A 15560-nucleotide genomic window follows, 5' to 3' on the forward strand; every position below is an offset into this window, starting at 1 on the left:
ACTGTAGGCTCATGTAAGTGTTCTGAGCATGCTTAAGGGAGGCCAGGCTAAGCTATGCCGTTCAGCAGGTAAGATGTATTAAATGCATTTTTTACTTAACAATATTTTCAACTTACGATGGGTTTATCGGGATGTAACCCCTTAAGTCAAAGAAGATCTATATTCTGAATTCTCAGCCACACCTACTCAAGTTAAATAAGTACAAAAATGAATACCAAAAGCTAGCCAATTACTTTGGATTATCCGTGCCTACGACATTTCCTGTTCAGTAGGGCAGAAAATAGAAATGAATATAACTTCTATTTGATACAATACTCGGGTACTAGAGCTATGTGTGAAAATGATAGAAGGAGATCATGCATAGAGTTATAGAATAGCACCTATACATTAAATATCCAAGTAAATCTGAATTATCTTATAATTCACTCTTGAAGAAACAGAAAATTGAGGGGAGAAAAGCAAATACTTTGAAAAGCAACAATCACTGCTTATATTCCTGTATATTACTCATTTGATCCCCAAAGCAGTACTGTAAGGCAGGCAAGACAGATGAATGACATAACATGTAAAGGCATTCTATAAATGGCAAAACATAACCCAAACATACGTAAAAGAGGTTGACATCAGAATACCCACATTGGAAGTGAGAAAACGAAGACTCGGAAAAGTTCCTGCAATGTGCCCAAGACTGGCATTTTTCGTTCCCAGCCCAGAGTTTGTTCTACCAAACCACAACGCCACCTCTCCACAACCCTGCTCCATTAGCTGTTGTAACAGACCAGACAAGCAATCCTCGTCAGAAAGGCCACAGCTACACAGGCTGCACGCCCTACATTTGAACTACTTGACCTGTCAGCTCCATCACATTCTGGAGCCCTTATGTCTAGGTTCAAATCCTGGTTCTACACTTACTAGTTGTTTGACCTTGGGGAAGTCACTTTACGATTCTGTGTCTCAGTTGCTTCATCTGCAAAATGGAGACAATAACAGTATCTACTTCAGAGGGTTGGTATGAAGATTAAATGAGCTAAAAGATTTAAAAACTCAAAGCCCATAGGGTAGCACCTGACTGTTAAAGGTAAAATCCTAAGGGCTCTATAGAGCGTTCTTACTATGCTAGCACACTATTCAATTATAGTTAAGTATTTAGTAAATATTAGCAATCATTATACTGAGATATAAGGAAAATTGGATACTTTTTTGAACACTCAAAACTATATATTTATTTTATACTGCACCCAAATTTAAAATAATTTTTTTTGTTGGTGAAATCAGAGACTTTCTTCATGTTGGCCTCTGTTCTCCCGCAAGCAGTAGTGTATCCTATCTTATTAGGATCATGGCTGAGAAGACATGCAAAGCCCTCCCACACGTGGAGAAATGATGACCCCCAATGGTTGAACACAGGCATTTGCACCACCCACTCCCTCCTCCTCACAAGGGACACATCCCAGCTTGCCCGGCCCTGCTACTGCACTGTTCACACACCTGCACAGTCTGCTGTTCTTAGAATCAGTATTGCTAGTTGCTAGAATGACACTGCAGCTCAACAGCCTAACCTTACAGCTAAAGCATCGAGAAGAAGAACAAGTGAAACCTAAAGCCATCGGAGGGAAGGAAATAATAAAGATTAGAAAAGAAATACATGATATAGAAACTTAAAAAAAAAAAAAAAACCAATACAACAGATCAATGAAACCAGGAGCTGGTTCTTTGAAAACAATTAATAAAATTGATAAAACTCTAGTCAAACTTATCAAAAAGAAAAGAGAAAGGACCCAAATAAATAAAATCACAAATGAGAAAGGGGAAATAACCAACAACACAGAAATACAAACAATTATAAAAGATTATTATGAAAAACTATATGCCAACAAATTGGACAACCTAAAAGAAACGGATGAGTTCCTAGAAACATATAAACTACCTAAACTGAAACAGAAAGAAATAGAAAACTTGAACAGACCAATAACCAGCCAAGAAATTAAATCAGTAATCAAAAAACTTCCAACAAACAAAAGTCCAGGACCAGACGGATTCACAGGCAAATTCTACCAAACATTTAAAGAAGAGTTAGGGGCGCCTGGGTGGCTCAGTCAGTTAAACATACGACTCAATCTCAGCTCGGGTCTTATCTCAGGGTTGTGAGTTCAAGTCCCATGTTAGGCTCCATGCTGGGTGTGGAGCATACTTAAAAAAAAAGAGAGAGAGAAAAGAAAAGAGTTAATACCTGTTCTTCTCAAACTACTCCAAAAAATAAGAGAAGGAAGGAAAACTACCAAATCCATTCTATGAGGTCAGCATTACCCTGATACCAAAACCAGATAAAGACACCACTAAAAAAAGAGAACTACAGGCCAATATTCCCCCAATGAACATAGATGCAAAAATTCTCAATAAAATACTAGAAAATTAAAAAAAAAAATACTAGTAAACCAAATCCAACAATACATTAAAAAAAAAAAATCATTCGTCACAATCAAGTAGGATTTATTCCCGGGTTGGAAGACTGGTTCAATATTCGCGAATCAATCAACGTGCTATATCACATCACTAAGAGAAAGGATAAGAACCATATGTTAATTTCAATAGATGAAGAAAAAGCTTCTGACAAACTACAACATCCATTCATGATAAAAACCCTTGACAAAGTAAGTTCTGAGGAAACATACCTCAACATAATAAAGGCCATATATGAAAACCCACAGCTAATATCATCCTAAATGGGGAAAAACTAAGAGCTTTTCCTCTACGGTCAGGAACAAGACAGGGATGTCAACACTCATCACTTTTACTCAACATAATACTAGAAGTCTTAGCCACAGCAATCAGACAACAAAAAGAAATAAAAGGCATCTAAATTGTCAAGAAAGAAGTAAAACTTTCACTATTTGCAAATAACATGATACTCTATGTAGAAAACCCAAAAGACTCCACCAAAAAACTGCTAGAACTGAAACACAAATTCAGTAAAGTCACGGGATATAAATTCAATGTACAGAAGTCTGCTGCATTTCTAGTCATCAATAACGAAGCAGAAGAAAGAGAAATTAAGGAATCAATCCCATTTACAATTGTACCAAAAACAATGAGATACCTAGGAATAAACCTAATGAAAGAAGTAAAAGACTTGTACTCTGAAAACTATAAAAAACTGATGAAAGAAATCAAAGATGACACAAAGAAATGGACAGACATTCCATGTTCATGGATTGGAAGAATAAATACTGTTAAAATGTCTACACTACCTACAGCAATCTACACATTTAATGTAATTCCTAACAAAATACCAACAGCGTTTTTCCCAGAGCTAGAACAAACAATCCCAAAAACTTGTATGGAACCACAAAAGACCCCCAAGTAGCCAAAGCAACCTTGAAAAAGAAAAAACAAAGCTGGAGGCATCATGATTCTGGATCTCAAGTTATATTACAAAGTTGTAGTAATCAAAACAGTATTGTACTGGCACAGAGATAGACACATAGATCAATAGAACAGAACAGAAAACCCAGAAATTAATCCACAATTATATAGTCAAGTAATCTTCAACAAAGCAGAAAAGAAGATCCAATGGGAAAAAGAATGTCTCTTCAACAAATGTTGAGAAATCTGGACAGCAACATGAAAAAGAATAAAACTGGACCCATTTTCTTACACGATACACAAAAACAAATTAAAAAATGGATTAGAGACCTAAATGTGAGACCTGAAACCATAAAAATCCTAGAAGAGAACACAGGCAGTAACTTTTTTGACACAGCAACTTCTTTCTAGATATGTCTCCTGAGGCAAGGGAAATAAAATAAAAAATAAACCATTGGAACTACATCAAAATAAAAAGCTTCCGTACAGTGAAGGAAACAATCAACAAAACTAAAGGCAACCTATGGAATGGGAGAATATATTTGCAAATGATATATCTGATAAAGGGTTAGTATCCAAAATATATAAAGAACTTACCCTACTCAACACCTAAAAGATGAATAATTTGATTAAAAATGGGCAGAAGACATGAATAGACATTTTTGCTCAACATCACTCATCATCAGGAAATGCAAACCAAAACTACAACAACGACCTATCACCTCACACCCTTCAGTATGGCTAAAATCAAGAACATAAGGAACAGCAGGTGTTGGTGAGGATGTAGAGAAAGGCGAATGAATGCTCTTGCACTGTTGGTGGGAATGCAAACTAGTGCAGCCACTCTGGAAAATAATATGGAGATTTCTCAAAAAGTTAAAAATAAGGGGCACCTGGGTGGCTCAGTCGGTTAAGCATCTGACTCTTGGTTTTGGCTCAGATCATGATCTCAGGGTCGAGATCGAGCCCTGCACTGGGCTCCGTGCTCAGCAGGGAGCCTGCTTGAGATTCTCTATCTGCTTATGTTCTCTCTCTCCCAGATAGATAAATAAATCTTAAAAAAAAAAAAAAGGTAAAAATAGAACTACCCTATGATCCAGAACTACCCTATGATCCAGCAATCGCACAATCTTTCTAGGTATTTAGCTAAAGAAAGAAAAATACTAATTCAAAGAGGCGTGCCTGGCTGGCTCGGTCAGTGGAGGATACAACTCTTGATCTCAGGGTTGTGAATTCAAGCCCTGTGTTGTGTGTGGAGATTACTTAAAAATAAAATATTTTTTAAAAGGGGGGGGGAATACATACACCCCGATGTTTATAGCAGCATTATCTACAATAGCCAAATTATAGAAACAGCCCAAGTGTCCATCAATAGATGGGTAAAGAAGATGTGCTGTGCATATATATACAATGAAATATATGAAATCCTGCCATTTGAACGACATGGATGGAGCTAGAGAGTATTATGCTAAGTGAAATAAGTCAGTCAGAGAAAAACAAATACCACATGATCTCACTCACATGTGGAATTTAAGAAACAAAACAAACAAGCAAAGGGGAAAGACAGAGAGAAAGAGAGGGGCAAACCCAGAAACAGACTTTTAGAGAATAAACTGATGGTTAGCAGAACTAATGAGAACAAACTGATGGCTCGCAGAAGGGAGGTGGGCAGAGGGATGGGTGAAATGGGTGATGAGGATTAAGGAGGACAGTTGTTTTGATGAGCACCAGGTGACGTACAGCAGTGTTGAATCACTATATTGTATACCTGAAACTACTGGAATTTAAATAAAAACTTTAAAAAGAAAAGAAATAAGTTGCTGCTCTAACTGCATTTGCTCAATAGATATTAAAGATGTCATGGACGGGGGCGCCTGGGTGGCTCAGTTGTTGAGCGTCTGCCTTCAGCTCAGGGCGTGATCCCGGCATTCTGGGATCGAGCCCCACATCAGGCTCCTCCGCTGGGAGCCTGCTTCTCCCTCTCCCACTCCCTCTGCCTGTGTTCCCTCTCTCGCTGGCTGTCTCTTTCAAATAAATAAATAAAATTAAAAAAAAAAAAGATGTCATGGACGACCAAGGGGAATATAAAGAAGAGAAATTTTATTTTTAAAGATTTTATTTATTTATTTGACAGAGAGAGAGACAGCCAGTGAGACAGGGAACACAAGCAGGGGGAGTAGGAGAGGAAGAAGCAGGCTCCCAGCAGAGGAGCCCAATGTGGGGCTCGATCCCAGGACCCCGGGATCATGCCCTGAGCTGAAGGCAGATGCTTAACGACTGAGCCACCCAGGCACCCCGAATAAGAAAAAATTTTAGGAGCTGACAGTCATAGGAGAATCAGAAGGCATTTCATAACAGTGGGCAGACTAGTGACAAGAAGCTAAAAACAAGCTTACTCTGTTTTTCCAAGACCAGTTGGCTACTGGGAAGAGTATTTATTTATATTTATTAGTGTGATTATTCCAGAAAGCAAATACCTCACCGCTCTACCAAGTCCACATTGTGGCATGTCTGAAAAACCACCAAGCTATTCTGTTGACCCATGCACATACCCCACTCCACTGCAGAAATTTTAGTAGATTATCAGAGAATGTGTCCAATTACCCGAAAAGGCCATTAAAATATTTCTCCTTTAAAGTATTAGATTACTTCTCTAACCACATATCTATGTGAGGCTACATTTTATTTATGCTTCAATCAAAACAACATAGCAAAACAGACTGAATGCAAAAGCAGGTAAGTATCCAAGTGTCTTCTATTAAGCCAGATTCAAAAGTAATCTGCAAAGATGTAAAGTGATGCCACCTTCAAAATTTATTTTTTAAATCGTTATTTTTCATTTCTTGATTTCCTTATCTATATATTAGGGATATGAATTGTACTGACTTAGAAGGACACACTTTTCACAGAGGTTCCAGGCTTTGCCATGTGGTTTGCCTTGGTGAATGGGATACTAGCAAATATGATATAAGCAGAGGCTTGAAAAATGCTTGAAAAATTCAGGATTAGAGTTTGCCCACTTTCTTGCCTCTTTTGGAATCCAGGAAGCATTTCCAGAAGCCCAGACTAGCCTGCCGCACACAATGTGGCCCAACAAACAGCCAGCACAAACAGCTGGTCTTGTGAGTGAGGCATAGACCATTCCGCTGCAATCAAGGCACCAGATGACTGCAGACACATGAGGGACTCCAGGTAAGGTCTGCACAACTGCCCATTAGAGCCAGCCCAAATTGCTGGTCCATAGAATTATAAGTTATTATTGTTTTAAGTCACTAAATTTTGAGATTTCATTTTATACCGTAATAGTTAACTAATATCAAAGCATACCTATCCTTTAGTAATATTTCCATTTTTGCCAAGTTCAAGTTGCCATTTGTTAAAAAAAGATTTAAACGTTAATGCAAGAATAATTATTTAAATAACTGCTTAAACTCGCATAGGACTCTGTTTAAAGTTCTTTCATACATATATATTAGGCCAGTTCTCAGGGTGTAGTCCACAGAGCCCTGAGGATCTCCAAGGTCAAAACTATTTTTATAATAATACTGTTTTTCATTTTTCACAATGTTAATATTTGCAGTGATGGTGCAAAAGCAAAGATGAGTAACACTGTTGGTGCCTTAGTATGAATCAATGCAGTGACACCAAACTATATTAAGATATCGTATTCTTTGTCATGCACTCACAGTTCAAAAAAAATTTTTAAGACAGTTTCAATTAAGAATATCATTGATGAAGTAGTAAAAAGTACTAATTTTATTAAATCTTGGCCACTCAGTACATGTGCTTTTGATATTCTATGTGACAAAACGGGAAATATGCATAAAGCCCTTCTGCATACCAAAATATGATGGCTGTTTAGAGGAAAAGCATCTGTGTGACTGAGTTATGAGTTGAATTACCTGTTTTCTTCATGAACACCATTTTCACTTAAAAGACAAACTATATTTATACTTGGGTATTTGGCCTTTTCTCAAAAATGAACAAAATGAACTTGTCATTTAAAGGGAAACAAACAACTGAGAGTATTTGTTGCTAATGATACAATTTGGGCTTTCAATCAATAATTAGGATTTTGGGGGGGCACTTGGGTGACGTAATCAGTTAAAGTGCCCAACTCTTGGTTTCAGCTCAGGTTGTGATCTCAGGGTCGTGAGATTGAGCCCCACGTTGGGCTCTGTGCTCAGCGTGAAGACGGCTTAAGACTCTCTCTCCCTCTGCCCCTCCCCCGCTAAAAGAAACAAATCTTTAAAAATAAAATTAGGATTTTCAAAAACTTGTTACCTGCCACCATTAGTTTAATAGCTTTCCACTTCTTAAAGCTTTTCTGATGAGATCAATAGAAACTTTAAGGAAAGGAATGTGAGGGTTTTTTTCTATTGTATAATGAAAAGTGTTAACATTTGGAATATCTACATAAGTCAGTGAACCAATATTTTCCAAATGACCAACGCGTAATGTTACACTGGGAAGAGATCCAATGGATAGACCAACTGATTTTAATGTAATAGAGTACAACAACTTCATTGATTCCACAAGCAACTAACCCGTAAGAAACCACTATTTGTTAAGTTTTAATGGACTATCACAGAATATCCCTAATTATCTGAAAAAATTTTAAAGTGTTAATCCATCGTCCTAGTACATATCTGTGTGAGGCTGCTTTTTCTTCATCTGCTTCAATCAAAACAACATACCAAAAGAGACAGAACACAGAAGCAGATGAGATCCTAGTGTCTTCTATCAAGCTAGACTTTAAGGAAATTTGCAAAGATGCTACTCCTCTCATTAAACTTATTTTTTAAAGTTATTTTTCATGAAAAAATTAACTTGAGATAAAATGTAATAGGTTTACTACTGTTACTTTTTAAATGAATCAATAAATAAATATTAAGAGTGTAAAGAAGTCCTCAGACTTAAAAGTCTGAGATCCGCTATAACCTCATAACTACTCTGGGAAGTAGACAGAACTGATTTAATCTACTTTTTACAGATGAATAATAAATAGATCTGGCAAAGTTAAGTGACTTGCCTATGATTTCCAGAGCACTGTTCGCCATCCTGACTACACGTAAAAAAATACCCGGAAGCTTTTGAAATTAACCACTAACTGTTCTAGGATGGGCACAGGCATTTTTTTTTAAGGTCCCAATGATTCTCATGTGCAGCCTGAATTAACAGCCACTGTCCTAGAGATTAACAGACAAATATATAATTAGGTTACAAGCCTCCACAAACACCAATCTGATAAACAAGTCTACAAAATACATTTCCTTTTATTTAAACCACATCACTGTAGGTCCTGAATCCACACAAAGACCAAACAAAGTTTTTTTTTTGAAAAATTCTACCAGACTTCATTTTACTTACAGAATTCTTGCTTTGCCACTCAACAGGACAGTTGTAATCGTGCATGATCCAGGGATGGCTCAATAGATTTTTCACAGAAATCCGTTTCTTTGGGTCCACCTAGTGGCCATTGAGAAGAAGCTAGAGATTAACATTTCAAATAGGGAACACAGAACTCCTTTCCTTCCAAGAACTCAAAATTCATCAGAACAGATGTAAACTTTATCATCACAAAAATGCTGTCAAAGACCTTAAAATGGCCTTGGAATAAATTCTTTAAAAAAGGCAATAGAGGCAAGAAAACTATAGTAACCAACATGCGCTTAGAAGATAAATGTTTAACAAACATGAACTTCATTGGTATGGACATTATTCATGAAGTTCAGTCAATCTATTGTATGATGTAATAGTCTTTGCTGGAAAACCTATTCACAGGAAATATTCACCAATTTAATATTCAAGCAGCCACAATGCAGGGCATTCATAGTGAATATGCAATCTCTACCTCCGATGAGCTTACAATCACGTAGAACAAGTTGAAAAGCACACCTTTCTTTTCCATTTGTAATTTTCAAATGTGAGGGGAGGAAAATTAATCAACAAAGATTAAGGTTTTTGGAGTTTAGAAGAAAGGATGAGGTGTTTTCAATCTCATTTTGGAGATTTGGTGGTCTGGCCCTACTTAATCAAGGTGGGTGAGCCTGAGGTAAATTCTGAATAAAAAGTGGAGATGCCTTAATAGATGGAAAAACTGAAAGATAATCTGAATAAATAAAAATGAAAAAAATAGTGCACTAATAAGGTACTCATATTTTCAAAGTGTTTCCTATTTATCTCATTTTATCCTCCTAAAACTACATAGCAGTGAGGCCAGGCTCAGAATCCCCATTTGACAGATCAGAACCAGGTGAGGTGGCATGCCTACAGATTGGCAGGGTAGATACCTAGATTTTAGCACTCCTACCTTTAGCTCTCAGAGTCCATTTCCCTAAATCAGTGGTTCTCAAAGTGTGGTATAGCAAGACCAGCAGCATCAGCAGCATCCGGAAGCTGGGCAGAAAGGCACATCCCTAGTCATGCCCTAGATCATTCAACTGGACACTCTCGGGGTGGCACCCAGCAATCTGTGTTTTAACAAGCCCATCTGGCAATCCTGATACACAGTAAAGTTTGAGAACCATTGCACGAGGTCATGGGGTCCACTCGATTGGCCATCAGCTCATTCAAGCATGTACTCCCTGTCTACTATACACTTCATGTGCAAGAGTGGGAGCCAGAAAAGGGAAAGAGCCGGACAGAGAAAACAGACAATGCTCAAGAAAAAGGAAGGAAAACCACTCAGCAAAGACATATGGTAGAGGTCTGAAAGGAAATGCATTTGCAACACAATTAAGAAAGGATCTTGTGGAGGGCAGTAGATACAATGAATGGAATTTTGTTAAGCTAATAGAAAAACAGCATTGTCCTCCAAATGTAGCAGCACCACAGACATCTTACAGTTGGATCAAACAAGCACAGTACACTTCTATTATTTAAAAAATAAATAACAAAGTTTACCTGTAGCATTTGTTGAAGAAGCAGAATGCTACTGGAAGAGAGCCACTTAGGTACCTCGTATTTCCCTCTCTACAAAAAATAAAGAAACATTTAAGAGATTTAGGTTCAATCAGCCTTGACATAAATCTCTAAGATGACAAAATGCTAGAAGTTTACTTCCAAACTTGAAGACTTAACCCAACTATAAGTTTGGCAAACATTATTAACAACATGAGACATATGTCTTGCCCTAAAGAAGAAAATCCAATAAATTAAATATCATCACTTCTACATTATCCACCTATCAGAGAAGGACTAGAGCACAGAGAATGTAACTGGAATACATAAATGTGGAAGTTTTTGGAATCCGTAATGTGGTTAAATGGACAGCTAGTACACACTGTAGTCAATGTTCATATTACTAAAACAAATTTTAGTTTATAATCTCAAAACAATTATCAGGTGACAATATCAAGTAGCAGAAAAGCATATTTGGTGGCAGGACATAGGCTGTGGTTAAAAACAGGTCACATATCATCCATAGGACAGAATTCACAATCATTGAGGGAAACTGATGTAAGCCATTTTCTAAGTCAAGTACATGTTTTGGGAATGGCACAGGCTCAGGAGACAAATGTCTACAATCTGGGATACTCAGAAATTACAGTCACCGAGTCATCAACCAAAGACAAGACCAGGGGCTTGCTAAACACTAATATGTCCTAGAATATCTCTTTACACAACCTACCACACACCCCTCTTTCCCAATTCAGAGGAAATGATACAATTATTTCTCTTAGCAAAGAACAAATTGTTTAATGATGCTAGGATAAAAGGTTAATTATATGAAAAAATTAAGATTGAACTTTAATTCACAGTTTATGCCAAAATTAATTTCATCCAGATTAAAGAGGGAATGCAAATACAAAACCATACAGTACTTAAGTAAAGAAGAGGTGATTATTTTTAGAATTTTTCTAAACATGACAGCAAAACCAAAAACTATAAAGACTAACAGTTGACATTTCTGTATAGCAAAACAGCACTAAGTTAACTAAAAACAAATTGAGGAAAGAAAAATTTTCCACCTAAAGGCTAAATATTAATAAACTTCATCACATAAAAAGCTCTTACAAATCACTAAGATTTCACCACCAGGCAACCTGTTCTGCCCACATTTTCCCCCATCTCTGGAAATGGCCAGAAAACAGAGTCATCTTTAATTCCTCTTTCTCTCACACCTCACATCCGATCCATCAGCAAAGTCTATTGGTTCTATGTTAAAAATCTACCCAGAACCACTTGTCACTACTTCCACCACGCCACTAGCATCTCCCATCTGGCATACTGCAAGAGCTCCTAACTGATGTTCCAGATTCCACTACTGCCCCTCCCACCACTCCCAGTCTAGTCTCCACTCACCACCACCCATGTTCTTTTAAAACATGAGTTCAGGTCATGCCACTTCACCATCAAAACTCTCCAATGCTTCCCCAGATCACTCAAAATAAAATCCAAATCCCTTATTCTGGTTCCAAGGCCCTAAATGCATGCTCTCTATCCCCACACCCACCCACTCCTTGCTACCTCTCAGACTCACCTCCTAACTCTCCCCCTCATTCACCAAACTATAGTCACATGTCAAACACAGTCCAGCCTCAGGGCCTTTGCACTGTTTGTTTCTTCTGCCTTATAATGCTCTCCCCAAACATCAGCAGAGCTTTTGTCTTAATCTTCAGGTCTCCACTTATACACTAGTGGTATTGGTGAGGCTTCCCACGACCCCTTTTATAACATAGCATCCCCACAATCATTCTCTACCTCCCTTTCATGCCTACCTTTTGTTCAGTCCTTATCCCCACTCATCATATTACTTATTTTCTATCTCACTACAATAGAACTTAAGCTCCTTAATCACAGGGATTTTGTCAGTACTGTTCCCAAAGAATAGTGTCTGGCCCCAGCATATAAAAGGTATTCAATTAATATTTGTTTAATAAATAAAGGAATGGGATGAAAAGCAAACACTCCAAAAGAAAATGAACAAAGAATATTCATGGATAATTCCCAAAACAAGAACTTTTAAATGGCCAATAAACATGAAAATATGTCCAACTAATCTAGTAATAAAAAAGTAATTAATTTAAACAAAAATATGATACCATCTGTTGTCTATCAAACTGACAAACTTAAAAACATTATCCAGTGTTATTAAGAGTTCAGGGACAAGAGTGCTTATATATACAACTAGAGAATATAAGCTTTCCTGGAGAATAATATAGAAATATGTATAAAAAACATTCAAAATTGCATATCCTTGATCCAGCAATTTCACTTCCACCAATTTATCCTAAGCAAATAATCTGGCATACAAAAATATATGAACAGTAACATTGATCACAGAATTGTTTGTGATAACTTTGGGAGCGAAGGAACATAGTCTGCTGGCAAATTCCAGAGGGTCCCCAAAACTAATGACAGAAGACAAAAGGCACTGAATAAGGCTCCTGAGTCAGAAATATAATATAGGTCCAGGGAGACAAGGGCAAGCACACATGGACACATGCACACACGCACAAAACCTACAGCAGTTAAATCAGGCTAGAAGGGTGGAGCAGGTAGATGGAGAAGCCATCGACTAGCCCAAGCATTGGGGTTCTCTGCTCTTATAAACTGTCCAGAACATCATCCTCCAGAAATCAGCCCAGCTCCAAGGCGAGGGGAGAAACAGACATGTATGGGTCACTCAGAGTCCTAGGACTACATGGCATGTTGGATTTTGATTATGTTAAAGAAATAAGCAAAGTTCCAAAGAAGCATTATCAAGCAATAAATTTAAAAAGAAAAGGTGTCAATGTCAAAACAACTCCATTTCTGACTCAGCCTCTCTGATGAGAGCAGAGAGGCTAGCCTACGAAGTGTTTCCCAGAATGGGCAAGAGTTTTCTTTAATTCACAAATGAGATTTAATGTTATTAAATTTTTCAATCTCCTTTATCCAGGGCACTCAATATCATCCAGAAAGCCCACTCTTTTTCTTATTCTTACACCTTGCCAGGGCACCTTAACTCTAGCCAGTGTTGGAAACTGAATCACAGTGATAAAGCCTTTAATTCTCTTTTCCTTACTCCATGCAGGTCTATCCCTAGGAAGGGGGCATTTTTAGATGCTTCAGCCAACTCTCTGGGACTGAGCAGTGAGTCACAGTTGCTGTTTGACTGGTCCTGACCTAGTTGGCCCCACCCTCCTATCTGAGCTTCTCCTTACTACTGAGACTGAGGCCTCTCATGATTCAAATCCTGGGTGCCTTAACCTGTTCTCTTTCTTAGTAACATGACCATTTGCCTGCTTTCTCAAACAGTTTGGCTTGTTCTTGCCAGAGCCCCAGAGAAGGTAGAGAGCGGCCTGGGGTAAGGACTCCCCTACCTGTTTATACCGATCAAATGGTTATGACCTACCTGAATCTCCAATTACAATCTGTTCCTGCGGTGTCCTCTGTCATGTTTCATTCACTGGTCAGAACCCCCATGAACTCCAGGGGTCTCCCCTCATGCTGGTAGTGGAGCCTTGCTGCTTACTCTCTGGACACCATCTGCACTGGATGCAGTCCCAAATGCACGTCCACCCGGAATGTGTGAATGCGTTCTTATGTGGAAATAGAGTCTCTTGCAGATGTAATCAAGTTAAGATGAGGTCATACTGAGTAGGAGTGGGCCCTAAATTCAATATGACTGATGTCCTTATAAAAGGAGGGAAATTAGGACACAGGGACATAAACACAGGGAAGCAGGCCATGTGAAGACAGAGGCAGAGACTGGAGTGATACAACCACAATTCAAGGCTTTCCAAGGATTGCCAACAAACACCAGAAGCTAGAAAGAGGCAAAGAAGAATTCTCCCCAAGAGCCTTCAGAGAAACATGGCTCTACTGACACCTGACTTGGACTTCTAGCCTCCGGAACTGTGAGAGAATGAATTTTTGTTGTTTTAAGGCCCTGCCTTGTAGTACTTTGTTACAACAACCCTAGGAAACTAATACACCATCTATAAGGGTTTAACTCCTCACATACCTCTCTCCCACCAGCACCTGCCCACCCCAAGAATAGGTCTGGTTCTAGGTTCTAGCCCTTTCTGGTCTGCTCCAACACAGATAATAGGCCCATCACCAGATCTATCAAAATAAAAGAAATGTTATGCCTTTAAATTCAGAAAGTACCACCCAAAACAAAAGTACTCTTAACTAAAAGAAGCAGTATTCTACAGAAACCAGAGGTAAAAAGAAATATTCAGAACAAAGCACTGAATAAGAAAAGCTCCACCAGACTGATTCCAAGTTCCTCTTTGCCTCATTTTATCACCTCTTTTACCATCCCATCCTGAATTCATGACATATCTTCTAACAGATCCCCCTACTGTGCCCTAAGTTAGCACACGGAAGCCATCCTCGCCAGAAAGAGGCAAGAACAGGTCAATGAGAAGCATGGTGCTCAGCACACTGGAAACAGGAACGGACTGGACTCAACATTACGCCTGCTTCTTAGTAGCTCCATGAACTTGTACAAGTTATTTAATCACTCTGGACCTGTTTCCTAAGAGAGTAGACTCTGGAGACAAATTTCCTAGGTTCAAATCCAGAATCTACCTTTTCCCAGTCATGTGGATGAGCTACTGAATCACACCGTGCCTCAGTTTCCTCATCTGTACAAAGAAGCAAAATAAAAGTGCCTGCTCCAAAAAATGTTGCTAGGATTCAGTGATTCAATACATGTAAAGCACTGAACACAGTGCCAGGCACAGAACTCCATATATGTTAGTTTCTACTACTGCTGCCTCTATGACTAATGCTACTATTACTACTACTATTGTTACTATCTGTAAAACAAGTAATTCCACCTATAGGATTCTAAAAGGAATAAAAGGGAATATGTGAAAGCACTCAACACAATGCCTTGCACGTAAGAGACAATAAATGTTTGTTGAATTTGAAAGAAACAGGAGGGAGAGGAGGGATGCCCAAAACAGTAACAGACCAGAGATGGGTATGTTAGCCAAAACCATGCATGCCAGAGTGCTAAATACTCAGTACTGTAAGAAAGGCTAGAGTCATTCTGAGGAGTGCCACATGTCCTCCCAATGGAGCCATGCCCCATTGCGGCTGCCTCAGGACTGCCTAGTAAAGAACACATCATCTAGTCAAGCCCTGCTGCCATTACATCCTGAAGTGTACCCATGCACTTTCCCTGTTTGGACGGAATAGCTCTGTAGAGTACCATCTACAGTAAGCCATGAGGCCTGTGACCCATCACCAAGACC

General features: G+C 38.5%; 1 protein-coding gene across 2 annotated transcripts in view; it reads right to left on the reverse strand.

Annotated features, from left to right (window-relative positions):
- The window catches only part of MELK (maternal embryonic leucine zipper kinase), an 83357-nt gene that overhangs the window by 34294 nt on the left and 33503 nt on the right, over window positions 1-15560 (reverse strand). For both annotated transcript variants that reach the window (XM_045780733.2, XM_045780734.2), the window contains exons 9-10: window positions 10270-10338; window positions 8734-8832 (exon numbers count right to left, since the gene is read on the reverse strand). In XM_045780733.2, the coding sequence (XP_045636689.2) occupies window positions 8734-8832; window positions 10270-10338 (168 nt within the window). The remainder of the gene's footprint in view (window positions 1-8733; window positions 8833-10269; window positions 10339-15560) is intronic.

The sequence above is a fragment of the Ursus americanus genome, chromosome 18 (assembly GCF_024610735.1).
Source record: "Ursus americanus isolate L20-20 chromosome 18, mUrsAme1.1.p, whole genome shotgun sequence".
Classification (NCBI taxonomy): Eukaryota; Metazoa; Chordata; class Mammalia; order Carnivora; family Ursidae; genus Ursus; species Ursus americanus.